The sequence below is a fragment of the Microtus ochrogaster genome, chromosome 1 (assembly GCF_000317375.1).
Source record: "Microtus ochrogaster isolate Prairie Vole_2 chromosome 1, MicOch1.0, whole genome shotgun sequence".
In the NCBI taxonomy this organism is placed as follows: domain Eukaryota; kingdom Metazoa; phylum Chordata; class Mammalia; order Rodentia; family Cricetidae; genus Microtus; species Microtus ochrogaster.
Genome location: NC_022009.1, coordinates 8116997 through 8137179, shown reverse-complemented (window position 1 = coordinate 8137179; position 20183 = coordinate 8116997). Strand labels below are relative to the sequence as shown.

The 20183-nt window shown below is 40.3% G+C and overlaps 1 protein-coding gene across 2 annotated transcripts in view; it reads left to right on the top strand.

The window, feature by feature from the left end:
- Map4k5 (mitogen-activated protein kinase kinase kinase kinase 5) overlaps positions 1–20183 on the top strand; it is a 92043-nt gene that overhangs the window by 5852 nt on the left and 66008 nt on the right. For both annotated transcript variants that reach the window (XM_005343153.3, XM_026779255.1), the window contains exon 2: positions 13196–13253. In XM_005343153.3, coding sequence (XP_005343210.1) covers positions 13196–13253 — 58 coding nt within the window. The remainder of the gene's footprint in view (positions 1–13195; positions 13254–20183) is intronic.

Sequence of the window (20183 nt, the reverse complement as noted above, 5' to 3'; positions counted from 1 at the left end):
CCCTGGCTGTCCTGGAACTCGCTCTATAAACCAGGCAGGCTTTGAGAGCAAAGGTCTCCCTGCCTCTGCTTCCCTAGTGTTGGGACTAAAGGTGAGCATTGCCACTGCCCAACTTAATAAATAGATCTTGAAGAAGAGAGCAATGTAGTCACCTTGGAAAGTCACAGGTTTGTTAAAAATGGAGGTATGGAGCTCTTAAGATGGCTCAGCACTAAGGGCTTCTGCTGCCAAACCTGACAACTTGAGTTTGACCCCAGGACCCACATGGCAGACTGCTAGAGCCAGCAACTCCAGTGAGTGCCAGCCCATTGCCCCATGAGGTGGTTAGAGTGAGGCCATTGATTGACAGTGATGGAGGACGGGGTACAAGGTGAAGGGGATGTTTACATTGTAGGCTTGCAGACATTGCCCTTGGGCACATCAAGTGAACAAAGTAAAGACTTCTACCTTTGTGGAACTGACATTCTAGCATGCAGGAGAGAAACAATAAATATGTATTGTGTTGGAGAGAGTAAAGATGATGAAGAAGCAGAAAAAATAAGTAAACAGGTTAAGGGGACCTAGGCTGCCTGGGTGGATGCAGGAGACAGTTGAGGAATTAGCAGGATCATCAGGATCGACTTCATTGAGAAAGTTAGGTTTGAGCAAAGCCTTGGAGGTGAGGGAGTCAACCAGGTGCATAGTCAGAAGCCTGCGGATGCTTCTTTGTTCTGTTGAGTCCCCTGAACCTTGTGAGCTAAGGGACCTGCACTAGAACTAAGACAAAAACTGCCATCTTATGACCTTTGAGGGAAGAACTACAAATTATGTAATTAATATACATAGTTAGTGTAATTAAAGTTGCATGGCCAAATCTTGTATTATTACTCTTTGAAGCCTGATTTTGTAGGCAATGACATGTCACTGTTGTCTTCGTCCTGCTCTGTGGGCATTCGTAATCCTTACACCTTAATAAAATCTTGTCAGGATACCTTATGGCCTCAGATGTGAAGTTAAGAGAGAATGGCTTTGGTAGGGATGTAATTAATGTGAGTTCTCTAGAGAACTCTGGTTTCCTCGTTGGAGTTAGACAGTGACTAACTTGGAAGTAGGGCTCACAGTAAGAGATGAAGGAATTTGCTTCCAAAAATCTCATCTTAAATTACATATTAGTTAAGCAGCAATACTTTATTGAAAGCTTCTAAAATAGAGGTTATATTACATAGTCTGTTACTATGAAAATAAAATGTTTTGTTTGATGAAGTGCTATAACTGTTTACTATTTTATAAGTCATCTGGTTAAGATCTTACTTAGTATTTATTTTTCTTATGGTTCTGAAGTAAGTATGTTTTAAAACTGTCTAAAAAGAAAGCATGGTTCTGATGATGGGTGTGAGTCTCTGAACCATAGCCAGGAGCAAATTATTTCGAAACGTCTTTCTACTTGCCGAGAAATGTGAAGGTTGGGAAAGAAATCTTTCAGGGTAGCGAAGTTAGATGTGCGATGGGATGGCCAGCAGCGTGGGGGCACAGACGTCACCACAGCCTTGCACAGACCTGCTAGTCCACTTCCTTTTCAATACAAGATAAGCATTTTTGCTTTGATCGTTTCCATTGGTTTTGATGAAGATACATATGATGGAACGCAGGTTAACTGATTTTGTTTTTCAGTTTCGCTTTCAAAAATTAAAAGTTTCACTTCTAAACTTTAAATTGTGGTTTTGGACCAAGAACACAGGAAAAGAGAGATGGAGCCTGGTAAAAGTGATACTTGTGTTTTCAGGGGTTCCTTAGAGATTTGAGAACTTCCTCAACACCAGGTAAACCAGAGCAAGCGCTTTCTCATGGCACCTTCACCTGGGATCATTTTTAGTGTTTTGCAGGTTAGAGTACTTAGAGAAAACTTTTGCTTCCTGATTTTGCAAAGTACTAGTTAAGTTAGAAAAAGTTCATGACCTTTGAAAAGGGCAAAAATGTATGGCTAATGTAACTCTATTTCTCTTGAATATTATTATCTCCCTGGGAGATTTTCAGAAGATGTCTGATGGCCGGGTCTATTCTCATAGGTGTTTGAGCTCATGAATCATAGTAGCCCCCACCTTCCAACATTTTATAAAAATAAAATCGGATTAAAATGACTAAGAGTGACTAATGTTTGCATAACCCTCCAGTGTCTTATTTGTTTCGCACAGTAATCCTATGAAGAAGGTGGAGCAGACGTATTTTCATCCCTGTTTTACTCAAAAAGAAACCTGTTTCTGCCCTGCTGGTAGATTGCACACTATTAGGACTTGAGTCTAGGTTTCCTAGTCTTCCAGTTCCTGCTTTTTTTCTTTCTCCCAGGTTTCCTGGAAACTGCATCTTTTAATTCATTAGTTAACATTTAAATATACAGTCCTTCACACACTGCCTGGTATGTGATAAGCTCTACACAGATTGTGGTGAGGCTTGGCAGGCTCCCTCCCCTGCTGAGAGGTGGAGGGGTTTATGGACTAATGTTTGATTATGCATATAAACACCAGTTTGCAAAAGCACTTCCTCCTGGTTTTTCTGTGGTCATCTCTCACCCTCATGCTTCCCAGGCTCAGCCCAGGCTCAATGCTTCTTTACTTTTACTAAGGAGACTGCTGCTATCCACCAAACAATACCAACAACACCGACAGGAAGCCCTCCCCTCTTTTGTGGTTGTTGGACCCCTTCCTGCCTTGCCTTCTTTTGCCCTTTGTTTTGGGAATTTGGATTTGTGGTTACTGTTACTCATGTTATTGGGTCCCATAGACTAGGTTGTAAATGCAGTTATAAATTAAACAAAATGCTAAGCGTTTTAGACAAAATTCTGATTTTGCAGCAAAGGGTACTTGTTTGTCACTAAGGAAAATAGGACTTGTGGGGGAGCTTGAGAACCAGAGTGCTGTCCCTCCAACCCCACTTGGCGGCCCCACCTTCCTCCCACACCTTTATCCTTCTTGTCATTAAAGTCAACTCAGTGTGTGTGTGATTTTTTTTTTTTTTAACATTTAAGACAGATTTTTCATTATAGATTGGTTGACTTCAAACTCTCAGCCCTCCTCCTCCACTTAGGGTTGTGGGATCACAGTGTGTGTTAACACACCCTACATGGATTAATACATTGTTAAACAAGCGGCTTGTACTGGATGACTGAGCACTTTCTAGCTTGTGGTAGAGCAGTTGGGGCCACTGTGGGTGCTTCTGCAGAGGTGCAGGCCCACGGGTGGGACTCAAGTCTACGTGGCTTCTCTTTTTTTCTTGCCCGTGGATAGGTTGCTTTCTCTTTACTATCTTTCAAAAAAAAAAATGAAGTAACATAGGTTCATTTTAGAAAACTGAAACAGGAAACAGTGTAAATTTCCTTGTGTTCTCTTTACCAGTAGATAGACATTGTTACAAATCATCCATACTTCAGATATTCCTAGTAATATTCCTAGTGGACATGTCTGTGGGGCATTTTCTTAATTGCTAATTGATGTAGAATGGCCTAGCCACTGTGGGGTCCCACCCCCAGACATACTGGGATGTGTCAGAAATCTAGCCAGGAGGCTAAGAAACAAGCAGTAAGCCTTGCTCCTCCGTAGTGTCTCCCTCAGTTCCTGCCCAGACCTCTTCAGCGATGGACTGTGACCTGGAACTCTAAACCAAATGATTCCTTTCCTCCACAAATTGATTTTGGTCAGAATGTTCATTCACAGCTACAGAAAGCAAACTAGAACAATAAACATAAATAAAAGATAACCTAGACATTACATTTAATCATTAAAATATGAGTTATGTAGACATATTTGGAATGTTTCTTAAATAGTGTGCCAAACTTTTAATTTCAGTAAATACACATTTAATTTCTTATTTATATATATATATATATTTTTTTTTTTCGTGCGTGCGTGCGTGCGTGTGTGCGTGCGTGCGTGCATGTTAGGGTATCCTGCTGATGTCCAGGTTAGTCCCAAACTCCCAGCCCTCCTGTCAGAGTCTCTTACGGACAGCACCACCATGCCCTGCTAGTTTTTTCCCCTTTAAAAACTTGTGTTTTTATTTATACATGAGTATGAATGCCTGTATGCACATGTGTGTACTATGTACGTGACTGACACCAGAAGAAGCCAGAAGAGAAAGTCGAATCTCCTGAATTCGACGGATTACAGGGTTACAGACAGATGTGAGCTGTCATTTGGGCGCGGGGAATCCAACCTGGGTCCTCTGCCAGATCAGAGTACACTTAAGCCCCAGCCATGTCTCTGGTCCCCCTGCTAGTTTTGAATCCATTACATAATTCCGTGTTAGAAACAGAGCTCTGGTCGGTACCCGTGAACCAATTCTTTTCATGCATCCTTCATTATTTCTTTAAGCATATTTTTAGAATCAAATTTTCCAAGGTGCCGGGCGATGGTGGCGCGCGCCTTTAATCCCAGCACTCGGGAGGCAGAGGCAGGCGGATCTCTGTGAGTTCGAGACCAGCCTGGTCTACAGAGCTAGTGCCAGGACAGGCTCCAAAGCCACAGAGAAACCCTGTCTCGAAAAAAACCAAAAAAAAAAAAAAACAAAAAAACAAAACAAAACAAATTTTCCAAGGTGTTTTAAAGTTTTAGTAAATTTTGACCATTGTCTCTAGAAAAGTTGGACCCATCAGCAGGTACTGAAAGTCCCTATCTTTCCTACTTTGCAAGTTAAGCCCTTTTTAGCTAGCAAGATCCTGGTCGGATAGAAGCACTTGCTACAGTCTTGACTACCTGAGCTCAGTCCCAGCACCCATGTGTTTGAAGGGGATGATCAGCTTCATAAATTGTCCACTGGATCATACGTGTGCATGTAAGCACAGTAAGTAAGTAAATAATTTTAAAGTTAAGGCTTTTCTTTCTCTCCTTTGACTTTCTGACCTCCAGACAATAGTTCAACTTAGATGATTCTCTGAGACAACTTGTCTTTCAGTAACACCTGTCTGTATTAGGAGAGTCAGTCTTTTCAGAAACAAATGAGTGTCCTAGCAGACTGCAGAGAAGGCTTTAGTTGCCTAGAGATAAAAATCATGTCTTCCATGATGGCACCAGATAGGGTCCCAGCACTGAGAGAAGAAATAGACACAAGCTCCCATACCTAACCCAGAAGCCCTCTTCAGTTGACCACAGCTTTCTTTTCTCCAGTGGAGTTTCAGTCTCACTGAAACACCAGTCTTAAGGCCAGGCCCATGCCCAGCAATAATGGCCAACACAAAACAAACTCATGGTGTGTGTTTGTGTGTATGTATTTGGTCTCATAATGCTTTGTTTTTATTTATTATGCCCTATGGGTCTTCTTTAAATATATATATATAATGGTTCCCAGTTTTGTGTTTTTAGAGTTGGAGGAAGGGCAACCATAATCAGAATATGTTGTATGAAAAAAAATCCATTTTCAATTGAAAAAAAATCATGTGCTCAGATTTTGGCTATTGAATTTGAATTTGTCTAATTGTGGGAGGAACCTGCAAGTTCAGACTTCTCCCATGACAGGCGTCTCTGCCCAGATTTGTACAACTATGTGGAAGTAGGCACATCAGAAACTAAGGAGCTTGGTTGGTGTAGTGAAAGAATCTCTGAAGTGGTCGGATTGGGGGACGGGGAGCAAATACGTGTGAAAGGCTGGATGCTAGTGCAAGTTCAAGGCCAGCTGAGGCTACACGGTGAGTTCCAAGCCTGCTCAGGCTACAGAGTGAGACCTTGGCTCAAAATAAATAAATAAATAAATATAGTGTAGTTTTGGCTTGGAATAGGGCCTAGCATGCACAAAGCCCTGGGTTCGTTCCTCAGCACTGTGTGCAGGGGACTTGGGAGTGCACCTTGTCATCCCAGCCATTGAGAGGTCCCGGTGGAGCTCAGTGTTGAAATCAGCAGGAGCGGTGGCAAAGGGGCCAAGAGGAGACTGCCAGGGGCTATTTATTGAGCTGCAGGAGAAAAGGCCGATTGGCTAGAAGTTATTGGATAACGGCTACAGGAAAACAGGGTAATACAATCAGTCCCGAGCTGCAGAGCATGCTAACCTGTCAACGTCTCCTCCCATGGGCTGTGGTCAGTTCGTGGCAGACATGTTGACTTCTTGGAACTGCCCATCTTGTCTCCTGTCCTTGAGCTGTTGCATGGAAAACTCTGCCACCATAGGCCTGTAACAGTCCCCTTCCCCACCACCCAGGAAGTCTTTTCTGGGTCTCGTTTTGGATTTATTTCCTCCCTCCTTAGAAACTTTCTCTCCAGTCTACTGTACCGAAAATACTCCTGTGCTTTGAAACGTTCAGGATTTAACATACTGTGGCGTATTGGCCATCTTTGCCTGTGTGTCCCCTACCAGTAAAACTCCCAAAGACAGCACAGGTTTTTATTACATCACTAGTACTGGTAACAGTGCCTGGCATTTAGTAAGTGCTCTGTAGTATTGAGATATGAGTGATTTTGTTAAAAAATAATATCCTTAAAGAAGTGGGCATAGAGCTTTAAAGCCCGAGTCATAATCGGTCACTTCTGTGCGTGAACCAGCTACCATTCCCTTCTTAAACCTTGTAGATGTTGTGCTGCTATTTTTGTAGTATAATTCCAGTTCTTAAATCTGAGGTCTATGATTCTGACCCTAACAAACACTAGACACTAGAGGTAGCTTACTGAATAGTGAGATCCCTGTTTTTTTAATTATTAAAAAATGTTTGGAGAAAGAGGGCATATGTAAGATCAAACCCTCAAGTTGGCTTCCTGAAGTTTCTAACCCTAAAAATATTCAAGAAGAAAGTTAGTTTGGAGTAGGATGAGGTATCTCATGTGAAGAACAGTAAAGTCTATTTAGTAGGAATCTTTTTTTCCATTTAATGCTGTCAGTACCAGCTGGTAAGCCTTAACTAAGGTGTGTAACTATACTAACTACATTGAACTGGGTTCCTGGGTGCTTGCCTGCTTATTATACCAATAACCCACTAAAAGAGGAATTAGTAACACACTGAGATTTCTTGGTAGAGGTGCTGTGGGATTTTAGTTCCTTTTGTAAGCAGTGCAAGATGTTCAAATTCTGTGTGTTAGTTTAAGAAGTACACTGGGCAATAATTTGTTGGAGGGGAATGTTGGACTTTAGAATTCAGTCTTCTTAAAATCCAACACCCCTTTGAATTATATTGTGAAATTACATGGCTAAGTTTCTGAAAGATCTCTTGGTTTGAATTGAATCTAAAGTCTCTGTGTGTGTGCATGTGCGCCCTCCTTCCCTCCCTCCCTGAAAGTCTCTTTGCCTTTCATTGTAAAAGAGCCTGGTACTGCTTTCTGTTTTTAAAATTCAGCTGGAAAATTACAGAGTGTGAACATTTGCCCATCAGTTCTTCTGTGGAGAGGACAGAAGTCTGTCTTCCAAGTGCACACGGACATTCGAGTGTTCCTCACAGCGGGAGTTGTAGTGTGTGGCTCTTTACGTTTACTTCTGGAACTACATCTATTCGGGCTTCTACACAGTGCAGCAAGTTTTAGAGTCTGCCTTTCTCTGGTTCCGTGATTGTCTTCAAATTTTCCAAAGCCTTGTTTCTTTCTGAGAAAATACCCATGAGTCCTTGGGCCTTGTTTTTTCATCAGGTCCAAAGGAAACTCCACTTCCCCAAACCCCAAAAGATAGTCCGTGTATCCAGAAGTGAGCTCAGCCTGGACTATAGGAGGATTTCTGGCAGTTAGATAAAAGCTAGCATTCCTCAAGAACTTTGAAAACTAGTTTCCATCCACCAAAACTAAGTTTCCCTAACTTCTAGAAGAAGGGACCCAGCTCCCTGTGGCACCTGTCAGCATATCAAAATCCATGCAGACATCCTAGCCCTTCTCACCTCCTCCCATATGCTAAACTCCCTTCATTTTGTGGACTTCCTCCCCCAACTAGTTCTCCTTAGAACCCTGCTAACTTCACTATGGGTGGTTCTCTCTCTCTCTGTCTGACTCTGTCTGTCTGTCTGTCTGTCTGTCTCTCTCTCTCTCTGTTTCTTGCTCTCTCTTGCTCCCACCCCTCCTCCTGCCTCTCTCATTATGTTTTCTCTATTCTCTATCCCCTGCTCTTCTCTCAACATACAGCCCTGGCCATGTTCGGTCTACTTCTTTCTCTGTGTGCTCTGGTCCCTTCTAGACGCCTCTGGCCATTCTCCCTCTCTCATATCCACAATGAAAGTCTCCTCCTTATCCGTACCACAGAGCAGTCATGTTGTCAGTTTATACAATTCCAATCTTAAAAATCGACTTTAAAATGTGTCTGAGCAAATATATTCCTTAAAAAATATTTTTTAAATGTTTTATTAGAATTTTTTATATTTTTTAATTAAAAACTTCCGCCTCCTCCCCTCCTCCCTTTTCCCTCCCCCTCCCTCTCCAGTCTGAAGAGCAGTCAGGGTTCCCTGCCCTGAGGGAAGTCCAATTTTTGTAGTTATATTTGCAAAATTGATCAGACACTACATAGATTTGTATTTATCTATTCCTAACCTATATACAACTTCACCCCTCATTATCATCTTGCATTAGTGTGGTAGTTTCTTAACAATTGCTGTGTTTATATATCCCTTAGTTTGTATAAAGGTTTACTCTTAGAATTGGGCCTCTAGTGTAGCATCTTCACTCTCAGCACCTTGACGCCCCAAGAACCCATATAGCTCTTGTTCTAACTGCCTGATAACAGTTTTTACTTTGGCTTTTGTTGTGGTGGTTTGGTTAGTTTTGGTATGGAGATTGTGGTTGTAGTTGGGTTTTTTTTTTTTTTTACCATTTATGAAGCGTTGCCTTTTCATATCACATAGGTGGGATTATATGTATAGCTTATATTTATATTTATAGCTTCTTCGGATGGCTTCTTTAGCTTACCATCTGTGTTCATGGCTTATTGGCGCATATCTTTTTAATACCAATGGATGTACCCGTTATCCATTTATCTGTTGAGTGACATCATGAATGTCGCTTGTCTGATTTCATTATGGATTGACTGCTGTAAACATTTTGTGTGCAGAAGTCAGTCCAGTTGATTGAGTCCGTGCCTAGAAGCAGAGATTGCTAGGTCTTATGCTGAGACTGTTTTGCTTTGTAAGAAACACATCAGTGTCCATGTCTGTGCATACACACTCTTAAAAACCAACCTGACCCAGGCTGCAGAGATGCTCAGCCCTTAGCGGGCTGCGGAGGTGTGCAAGACGTAGGAGCATTGACTGTTCTTCAGGAGGACCTGTTTGAGTCCCAGAATCCTTCTTCTGACTTCTCTGACCACCAGGCATGTGACTGATGCACAGACAGACATGTAGGAAAAACACCCATAGAAAGATAATAAAAATAAACCTTGAAAACAGTCAACCTACTCAAGCCTGGAAGCCCGCGCTCCGAACTGTCAGCAGTAGTCACCTAGGAGGCTGAGACGGGACGACTCAGATTAGTAATTTTTTTGCAGCAAAATCTCATTCTATAATAATTTTATAGCCTTTCTTCCCAAATTTCTTTTTAATTTGTGGAAATAAAAATAACAATGAATCACCATAAGCAAAAACAAAATGATTCAGTATATTCAGTGTCATAGTGTGTCCTAGTCAGGAGACGGAGTATTTCATTCTGCGTATTCACACACTGGTCGAGCACCTACCAAGTGCCAGTCCTCCAGGGGCTCGCGGCCTGGGGACTACACACTTCCCTCCATCAGATACCAGCACGGCTGGACCGTTAGCTGCGGTCTCATGCACTCAGCCTTGTTTCTTACCTAGTACACTACCAGCCTGAATGTTACTTTGTGGTTCTATGTGTTACTGTCTGGTGTTCTCTATCTCACCTCTATTCTTCAGCCCTTCTTCCCAGCAAGGAAACTTTGTCCGTAGATGTTTTCCTGTTTTCTTTAGAATTCGAATGAAAAGTTTAAAAGTTTCTCTTAGAGAAAGAATGCAGGTCAGGAAATGTGCTGGCATGCAAGGGCTGGTTTGCCACAGGAGGATCAGAGAAGAATTTAGTCTGAACTTGATTTTATTTCATCCTGCAAGGTAATTTTACACATGTTAAAAGGTATGTGTTTGTGTGTGTGTGTGTTTGTGTGTGTGTGTGTGTGTTTGCAGATTATTTAAAAGACTATTTTCTGTGGATTAAGTTCAGCTTTTAAGATTTTTTTTGTTTTTGAGACAGGGTTTCTCTGGTTTTGGAGCCTGTCCTGGAACTAGCTCTTGTAGACCAGGCTGGTCTTGAACTCACAGAGATCCGCCTGCCTCTGCCTCCCAAGTGCTGGGATTAAAGGCGTGTGCCACCACCGCCCGGCAAGCTTTTAAGATTTTTTAAGAGATTTTAGCGCATAATAATCAAATTCTGTGACATTAAAAAAAATCACTATAAGGGCCTGAAATGTACTTGTCTAGCATGCTCCTATTCCCACTAGACTTACATAAATGAATGAATAAATGAATGAATGAATAAAATCCTCATAGGAACTATTAATTCAGTGTGAAAGATGATTATATTAGTGGGTTTTTTTTCAGTAAAAGTCACCAATGTTGAGCATTGTACAGTTAAATACTTTATCCAGTGCCTGTTACACTTTAAAGAGGAGAAGAGAGCACTTGCTCTGGAGAGAATGTCCTCTGCCACGGTGCGCAGTTTATTGGTGAATCTGACCTTTACCTTCGTCAGCTTGGCCTTGGACAGTCATTTGATTTTACTGAGCTGACTTTTTATGATTAAATTAATTGAATTAAATAATGTGAAGCACTCCATAAACCATAAAGTAATACAGGTGTAATTGCCATCATCGTGTGGACTCTGTCTTCTAAAACACATTTTATAATCCACTGAATCAGACGCTCGGGAGGCCAGTGAACCACTCTGTAACCTCTTACTATGTGTTCTGTACCCAGCTCTCACTGCATGAGGACAGACTCGGGTCATTGGAACCAGTCGTCCTGGAACCCAGGAGAGCTCCAAGCCCTGATGTTAATGGATAGTTCTTTCCTTCAAGGACAGAATGCGGCCGTGGGAATGTTGTGAGAGTCTCTGCTGCTGTGTTTTCTAACTGTGTTCATGGTTTGAGGAGGATGGCTACAGACAGGGCAATAAATGGGGAAATGTTCTCATCACCTCAGGAGGACCTTCGACGTTGAAGATAGTTGTCTTCCCTTCTGTTTGTCTGTCTTTCCCATCTTTCCACCGTGCAGTCTCGGCCTCTGGCTCATTCTGAAGACATCTCTGCTAGCATTCTCCTCCCTTTTCTTTTTCTTATTTCTCTGATTATATGATTTGTCCGATTCAGCCTCTTTTATTGTATAGTACTTATTTTTATACCAAAAGTTGACATTTAAATCTAATATAATAGGTAAAAGTGTTATCAGTAATTCATTTTCACATACAGAATGCAGCTGGTCACAGTGAAAATGAGGTCTGATATTAATGATAAGAATATAATGTTCTTATGCTGTTTTAACAGTTTATATAAACAGCTTTGACAGGAAATTCTGTTCTCTTAGAAACCATTTAGAAGAAATAATTTAAATAGTCAAAAGATGTTTAGACTCAATAAAGACATTACATCTATGATATAGTAGGAACTGAAAATGGACTATTATATGAACTATTTTAGAATAGCAACTTATGTATAGCAGGTAGAAAGTATATTTTTAGAGCAATAAAAGTTTATACGTACACTAGGTCTTGGTAGAATGCATATATCATCCAAAGTGATGAGTATAAGTTCCATTTTTTCACATCAAAGCATGTATGTTAGATACCACATGACACATAAGAACAAAATGTGCTTTTATGGCTCTGTTTCTCAGATTCTTTCCTCTTTCAAACCTGTGTCGCACAGCTCTTAGAGCAGTGTGGGAGCGTAGACATTTTAAGCCACATTTCTTCTGTGCTAAGAATTCCATGTCTAAGTGACTTTATTGATAAACCGATACATGCTAAAATATTTGCAAGGATCTTCACTGTAGCACTATTTGTAGTTTTCCACAATCATTATAAAATTGTGATTTTTCTACTATGGATTTGTGTGAAGGAAATAATCATCAAAGCTATGGGAAGACATAGTTATGATATATATTTACTCCTTTTGTTAAAATCCTTGATGGACAACAGTAGTGAGTTAGGTAAACTATGATCCTGTTGGTGGAAATTAGGCAGCACTGTAAATGTTGTAGAAAACTCATGAGATCATCATGTTCTATCACACGTGTGCACATACAGTCACATGCTTGTATACATGGGGAGGAGGAAGCACAGGAAAGCTTGCTTTTCTCTGGGTACTTAGATATGAATCGTTTAGATTTATTTTTCATTTAGTGGCTCGTGGTTATGATTATAGTATAGAATAAACATGAAGGTTTTGTTTTTGTGGTTTTGGCTGTGTGGAAATTTTATTTGCTTATTCATTCATTGTAAAATTTATCACTCTGTGCTGCCAGCTTGGTCTCAGATCCTGAATTCAAGTGATCATTATTGCCTCCATAGTGAGGACTACAGCTTGTGGCATGGTGCCCAGCTTATTTGTTCATTGTGTATGCCAGCACATGATAATCGTTCATACTTATAAGGGCAGGACTGACAGATGGGTACGCTGCATGTGCACAGTTAGGGTGAGCCTACCTGCCACTTGAAACGTTTGTCATTTCTTTGTGGAAACAAAATCTATTTAATGTACACACATAATTATCTGTAGTCACTATATTGTGCAATAGAACACTGGAATTATTTCCCCCATTTAGCTCTAGTTTTTTTCTGAGAAATAATACTAAGAAAATAACTCACATATACAGAAAAATATTATAGGAAATATACTAAATAGTAGCTGTTTTGAGAAGTGGAACTAAAGTAACTTTTAAAAAGACTTTTGTGTCTTATTTATCTATTTATTTATTTATTTATTTATTTATTTATTTATTTATTTATTTATTGTTTTTTCAAGACAGGGTTTCTCTATGTAACTTTGGAGCCTGTCCTGAGTGGCACTAGCTCCTGCAGACCAGGCTGGCCTCGAACTCATGGAGATCCACCCACCTTTTGCCTCCTGAGTTCTGGGATTAAAGGTGTGTGCCACCACTGCCCGGCTTTTTATATTTTTCTTTAATGAGAAAATGAGTATATCCATTTTACTGGAAAAAGATTTGGGGTTTTATTTTGTTCAAAGCATGGTTGATAAGCAATTTTTAAGGATAGTATCTTGTAATATTTATACAACTAACGAACTTGAATTTTTCTATTTTCATTTTTAGGCCAGAAATGTACATACAGGAGAATTAGCTGCAGTGAAAATCATCAAGTTGGAGCCTGGTAGGTATTGGTATTTATATAAGTGTGTGTGTGTGTACATGCATACATAGTGTGTGGGTGTATATACATACATGCATACATTGTGTGTGTGTGTGTGTGTGTGTGTGAGAGAGAGAGAGAGAGAGAGAGAGAGAGAGAGAGAGAGAGAGAGAGCGCCCTGCCTGTTGTGGGTATCTATTAGATTACTTCATATATTTTTGAGTAGTTTTTTTATATAGTTATAAGACTTACATGCATATTCTTTATTTCTTTCCTTGTTTTTCATCTTTCTAAAATAAATCTTTATGTGTTCTTCTAGGTCAATAGAATGTCTCCAATATAATCATATTAAATTGCATCAAAGATAGTCAAAGTCACTTTTAATGTGATACTTTTGTTGTTAAAGGGAATTTGAGATGGGTGAGTTAAAAAATTATAAGCTTCATTGACTCACAGTGACAAAATAATTTTCTTTTGCCATTATAGTGAACATTTTAACTTCAACTTTAGCTGTTAAATGTAATTAGAAGTCACAGAGGCAGCCCTAATTAAACTCTGGGGAGTACTAAATAAAACCCAAACTAGTCAATAGTGGAAGAGATTACAGGCAGGGGACAGGAGTGGTTGTGGTGGGAGAGAAATAGAAGGCGGACGGAGAATGACCAGACTATGTAGTATACATGTCTGAAATTGTGAAAGAACAAAACTTACTAATAAATATGAGTTCAGCTCTCGTTTTAATCATCATCCATATTACTGGAGTAGATAGATGATACTTCCCAATAGCCTGCTTTGCAACAGTTTAAAATCAGATTTTCAGATAAGCATGATACCTTGTCCTCTGGCAGAAATTGTGATATTTCAGACTTCTCTTACTATTCCATGTGATAAGTATAGAACTGATCTCCAAAATGTCACTGACTAAGTAGATGGGACAGTGAGCAGACCTGACTGGAGGAGCCATTGTGTGCAAGGGCTGGGGACAGCTAAGTTCTTGGCTGGGCTCTATGAGGAAGCACAGATGTTTACCCCTTTGCTGCCCACAGAGAGCACACGGGGCTGGGTTCTACACTGGCTGGCTTGTGCATGGCTTACTTTTCATGATAATTGACATTAATAGTATATCTTTAAAATCTGCAAGCCTCACTTATCAGTAAACTATGTGTTGTGAATAGTGTAGAAAATCAGTTTAATAAAAAGAAAAAAATCAAAGCTGTGGAGATGCCTCACTAGATCAGTTACTGGCCTTGCAAACATAAGAACCAGTGTTTGGATCCCTAGCACCCTCAAATGCTGGGTGGGAGTGGAGGCCTTACTGTGATCCCAGCACTATCGAGCCAGAGCAAGGATCCTGGAGCAAGCTGGCTAGGTAGACTAGGTGAATCAATCAATGAGCTCAAATCAATAAAGTTCATATAAGTATATAAAGTGACAAGCCATCAAAAAAGATCTATATCATGTATAGTAGTGTTTAGCTTAGTGGTTAAATGTGGGGTCATAAATTAGAACTATGAAAGACTGGAATTCTCACTTCCTTGTTTTGTAAAAGTCCTTGGTTTCATATTAGAGGTCACTTATAGACTAATGTTTAAATTCTCCCTCATTCAGAAAATACTGACGACGTAATCTTAGAATTGCCCCATTTTGTTTGGATGTGTGTATGTGCATGTGCACTAGAGCATGTGCACGTGTGTGTGTGTGTGTGTGTGTGTGTGTGTGTGTGTGTGTGTAGTTTGGCCTGTATTCTTCACCGCTGTATACAGCAAAGCTCTTCTGGGGGTTCTCCTGTCTCCACTACTGTCTCACTGTAGCACCAGGATTATAGACACATGTAACCACATCTGTACGGGTTCTCAGGCTTGTGCAGCAAACACTTTACTGTAAAGCATCCCTACTACTATGTGTGCTACAGTCCTATAGCACCTGTACTACGTCTACTTCGGTCCTACACCTGTAGCTCCCTGCCTGTACTATGGGATTGGACAGGAGCCAACTGGACGGGCAAGGGCCAGGAGATTGACACACACACAGACAGAGACCCAAGTCATCCTTGAAACAAGAATGCCCCCTTTGTTGTGTTCCAGGGCAGCTTATATAGGGATCCTTAACTGATAGCCACGCCCCAGCCAAACGGACCAGAAACCACTCCCCTGCCATCAGGAACTCCTGAGGGTCTTGTGCTCAGAGCAGCTGCAAGCATTGGAAAACAAGTTGTTTACTCCAGCAGGCAAGGGGTCACAGGAAATTCAGGGTCTGGGGGTCCACAGTCCCCAACACTTTATCTAGTGAGCCAGTCAATATTTCAACCACTTTTATCTAGTAGATTACCTGTCATCTCTGCCTGCACCATCAGGTGATTTGCCTTTGTTACTGGTTGTTAGATGTCATCTGCACGCTGAGCTAACGGCTCTCCACATCTGGAAGCTTTGTGCTTACCTTTGCAGTCCCCGAACTTTCTCTCTTGTCAGTCTCCTTTTCTTTGTTCTCTTCTTTCCCGTTTTTAGCCCTTTCTGTCAGATAATTATATTTTTTAAAAAATATGAATTGAAATTTCTAATAGTTGTCTCCTTCCCAATTTAAATATCTAGCCCATCAGAACACTTCTGTTCTAAACAGTAGGCGAGCTCCAGGTGTGTGTTTGTTTTTCAACTGCTGGACAGTTTCCCCAGCCATTCCTGCAAAAGCGTTCTTTATGGACAGATTTGAAGTATGTTAGTTGGGTTTATGTCATAATACATTGGTTTCTGCTTCCTAGTTCAGGTTTAGTAACATCCTGGTTTTGAGCAAAATAACTTTTTATTATCTATTAAAATCCTCTTTTATTTTTCAAATGGTTGCTTCTGGTTTATTTATTTTACAGTAACATTAAGTCTTTTTGTTATGTTCTGGAGACAGGAGTCTCCCTATTTGCCTCAGCTTCCCGAGTAGTTACACCTATGGTTGTCTTCCACTTACTGTGCCTGACCACAGAGGAACTTCTTAAATCTACAGTCTTGTCTCTGGCCGCCCTAGGGAACTGACGTCATTCCTGCTAGTTCTCACATCTTCAAAGTTATTTTTACATGTGCACATGTTACTGATACGGATGAATCTGGCTCCAGGCTTCCAGATTTTAGGATGGTGTGTTCATTATTGCATAGTAAGCTTTAGGGGCGGACAGAGAGTTAGCTGACCTGTGTGTGGTGCTTCTGCCCACCTCACCTTTGACTTAATTTGCTTAATGTATTTTTGTTTTGTCAGTTAGCTCATAAAAGTCATGATTACATCTTCATTTCTAAGCAACTGTTTGTTGGTTTCTTAGTTCATGGGAGATCTGTTTAGAGTGTGGAGTATAGACAAGAACAACAGGGCAAGGGCCTGAACTTGTGTCTGACGGGGGAGGTAGATAGAGCACGGGAACTAATGTATGATGTGGCGTTTGCTCATATTGGTCAGTGGCTTCTGCTTTTCCTGTGGCTCCTGAGCTCTGTCCTCAGGCGTGCACTCCGTGCTCTCCTCACCCTCCCTCACGTTAGCCTTGGTGAGCTATGATGGTGCTAACCCCCTTCACATGTTTGACTTACGTCTCCCATCCCACTGAGTCAGCCTAACATATCTAGGCCTGGCATTTTGTGCTTTTGTGCAGGAGGCTGTTGTTTGAGACAGGGTTTCTCTGTAGTCCTGGCTGTCCTGGAACTCTCTGTAGACCAGCTGGCCTCTAACTCAGAGATCCGTCTGCCTCTGCCTCCCGAGTGCTGGTGTTAAAGGTGTGCGCCTCCACTGCCGAGCTCTATTTTGTATGTTAATATGTCTTGGTCATTGCAGTTTTATTGTCTGTCTGTGTTTTGTTTTGTTGGCATTTACTTGGAAAAGTTATAACTTGTTGATTTTGTAACCTAATCAGAATTTTTCCCCTTGTAATACATAGAAGTCCATGAGCATATTATTATTTAGAGGATGTTAGATTTTGCTTCTAGTATATGACTTTTTGTGTTTATTTTCTTGTTTTGTTCCTAATATTTCCTGTAAGTTTGTTTTTTTAGTGGCTAGGAATTTCTTTTCTTTTTGCTGCTTGTAATTTGGAAGAAACATTATCTATCAGAAGATGGTTTATGGAGCTTTGAAATAACAGACTTGAATCCAAACCAGTGTGAAGTATTTTGAAACTAACAGATGTTTTTTAGATTAAAGTAAATTCAATAATCTGCCCTTTTCTCCCATTTTTATATGATATCCCCTTTCTTCTTTAGAAAGATTGACTATGACCAATAGCAATTTGTAACCAACCCCCATTAAGTGAAAACAAACATTCATAAACATTATTTGGGGAATTTGAGCATAGTTCTCTAGACTACTACTTGCTGATTAGTGGGCGCTGGTGATCTTTGAGGGACCCTGCGAAAATTTAGAATTATGATCAAGAGCAGCCGTGAAGCTGTTCTGGATGTAGAACTCAGAAGAAACAGAAACTGAGGTGCTAGGAAACATTGGACCATCTGGGATAGCTGTTCCCATCAAAGACTTTTCAGGGTATCTTCCTCAATTAAACCATATTAACCTGGAAGGAATCCACAGTTTCTTGTTTCCTGTGGAAACAAAAGCAAAACCTCTCTTTCCCAAAGTAACATTTTAAAAATATATAGGTTGCTTTAATTTAATAGCTTTTAAAATTATAAAAGTCTCTCGGTACTTAACTCATTAACAGTCAAAAAATCCAAAGAAAACATAATACACATAATACAGATTCTTTGTATATTTTCCATCTTTACGTGGCTATTGTATATTTTTTATTTTATTTCCTTTTTAAGAATTTTATTATTTTTAAATCTTTTTTTTTTAGTCTATTACTGTTTCTACCCTTCTCTTTCGTTCTTAAGCCAGGTGGTGGTGGTGGCGCATGCCTTTAATCCCAGCACTAGGGAGGCAGAAACAGGCAGATCTCTTGTGAGTTTGAAACCAGCCTGGTCTACAAGGGCTAGTTCCAGGACAGGCTCCAAAGCTTCAGAGAACCCCTGTCTTGAAAAAAACAAAACAACAACAACAAAAACCAACAACAAAAAAAAAAAACCCACAGTAGAACCTGTTTAGGGACCTTTTTGTCTGAATCTGTTCCTATTGTATATCTGTATTGTTTTTTAATCATATGAGACAGATCTTAAAACTGCTGTATTAGCTGTCTGTGCTGCTCAACTTAGTGAATGGCGCTAGTGCCTAGTTGTTGGCTCATCCTCCTCAGTTCTAGTCCCATGGTGGGGATACCAGCGAGAGTCACGCTCACTGCCCAACACTGGGAAGCCAGTACTAAGTGGCATGCAGCACACTCCCTACCAACCCCATTCAAGTGCTCTGTAGCAGAACCTCCTGAAAGAGCCATCTGTGCTGCCAGCACTGAGCAAGGAAGCCATCTTAAAGGAGCTGTCCATCTGCTCACCGCCAGGAAACATGCCAGGAAAATGCAGCTACCAAGAAGCATGCTTAAATCCTTTCCTGTGTGTCTAAAATCCTTTTGTAAGCTCTGTCAAGTTTTATGTGGAAATTTCAACCCCATGTTGGATGCTATATGTAAATGGAGGCGGAGCTTTTATGTCCTGACCACAGGGTCCCAAATAATCACACAACTGTTTGGCCTACTGCTCAGGCTTATTACAAACTAGCTCTTACATTTAAATTAGCCCATTTCTGTTAATCTATGTATTGCCATGTGGCTGTGGCTTTTACTGGATTCTCATGTCTCCACTCTGCCCCTCCTCATCTGTGTCCTCAGTTTGATTGTTCTGCCTAACCCTATCCTGCATAGCTATTGATCAAACAGCTTTTTTTTTAAATTAACCAATGGGAACAGTGCATAATCACAATGTATAGAAACATATAATCTTACTATATTAAAGTTAAACCTTCCTTTCTAATTAGGCACAAAGGGGGAAATTCTGCGGAATAATTCTCTTGTATACATTAAAGATTTGTCACTGAAATTGGTTTAATAAAGTACTGATTGGCAGTAACCAGGATGGAAATATAGGCAGGGCAACCAAACTAAGGATGATGATGGGAAGGAGAAGGGTGGATGCAGAGAGACTAAGATAGGCATGCAGTACTAAGAAAAGGTACCAAGCCACATGGCAAAGCATACATAGAAATATGGGTTAATTTAAGTGTTAGAGTTAGCTAGTAACAAGCCTGAGCTATTCGCCGAGCTTTTATAAATAATAATAAGCCTCTGTGTGGTAATTTTGGAAGTGGCTGCTGGGAATTTAGTAACAGGCAGGCAGGCAGGAGAAGGTGGTCTTTGACAAAAATGTCTGATTACAGAGAAAGAGAAGTTTTAGAACAATATTGCCAGCTATCCACAGTGCCGTCCCCTTCCCTGTGCATTGCCATTTGCAGACGTGTTTGTGTTTGGGCATCTTTATTCTCTGTTTTATGTATATGTGCATTTGTGCTCATCACCAGTGGTTTACTTGCTTCCTTCAGTGCTTCTGTTGGTTTTTAGTTGGTTTTATTCAAGTATTGTTTTTTCTCAGCTTCTCCACTGGACTCTGCCAGCATTGTTTTACTTCATGTGTTGCCTAGGTATTCCTGTATTCATTTTTCCTCTTTCATTTCCTTAAAAGGCCAGAGCACTATTGTCTAAAATTTTCTTTCAAAAGGAATTCTTATGACTTTTGCATACCTTTGTTACTTTCTTTTCATGATAAATTTTTGAACAGAATCAATGTTTTTTTTTCTTTCAGCATTGTTGGTAAAAACAAAGTAGATAGTAGTTTCCATGATTTTGTAGCAGACTTTGGGAATGTTAACTCAAAAACACACTGACATGCTAATGAATTTTCCTAGTACTTTATTCAGATTTTTAAAAAAAAATTCTGTAGATATCATCATTTCAAAGTTGAATTTTTTTTTTGGTTTTTTTTTTTTTGGTTTTTCGAGACAGGGTTTCTCTGTGGTTTTGGAGCCTGTCCTGGAACTAGCTCT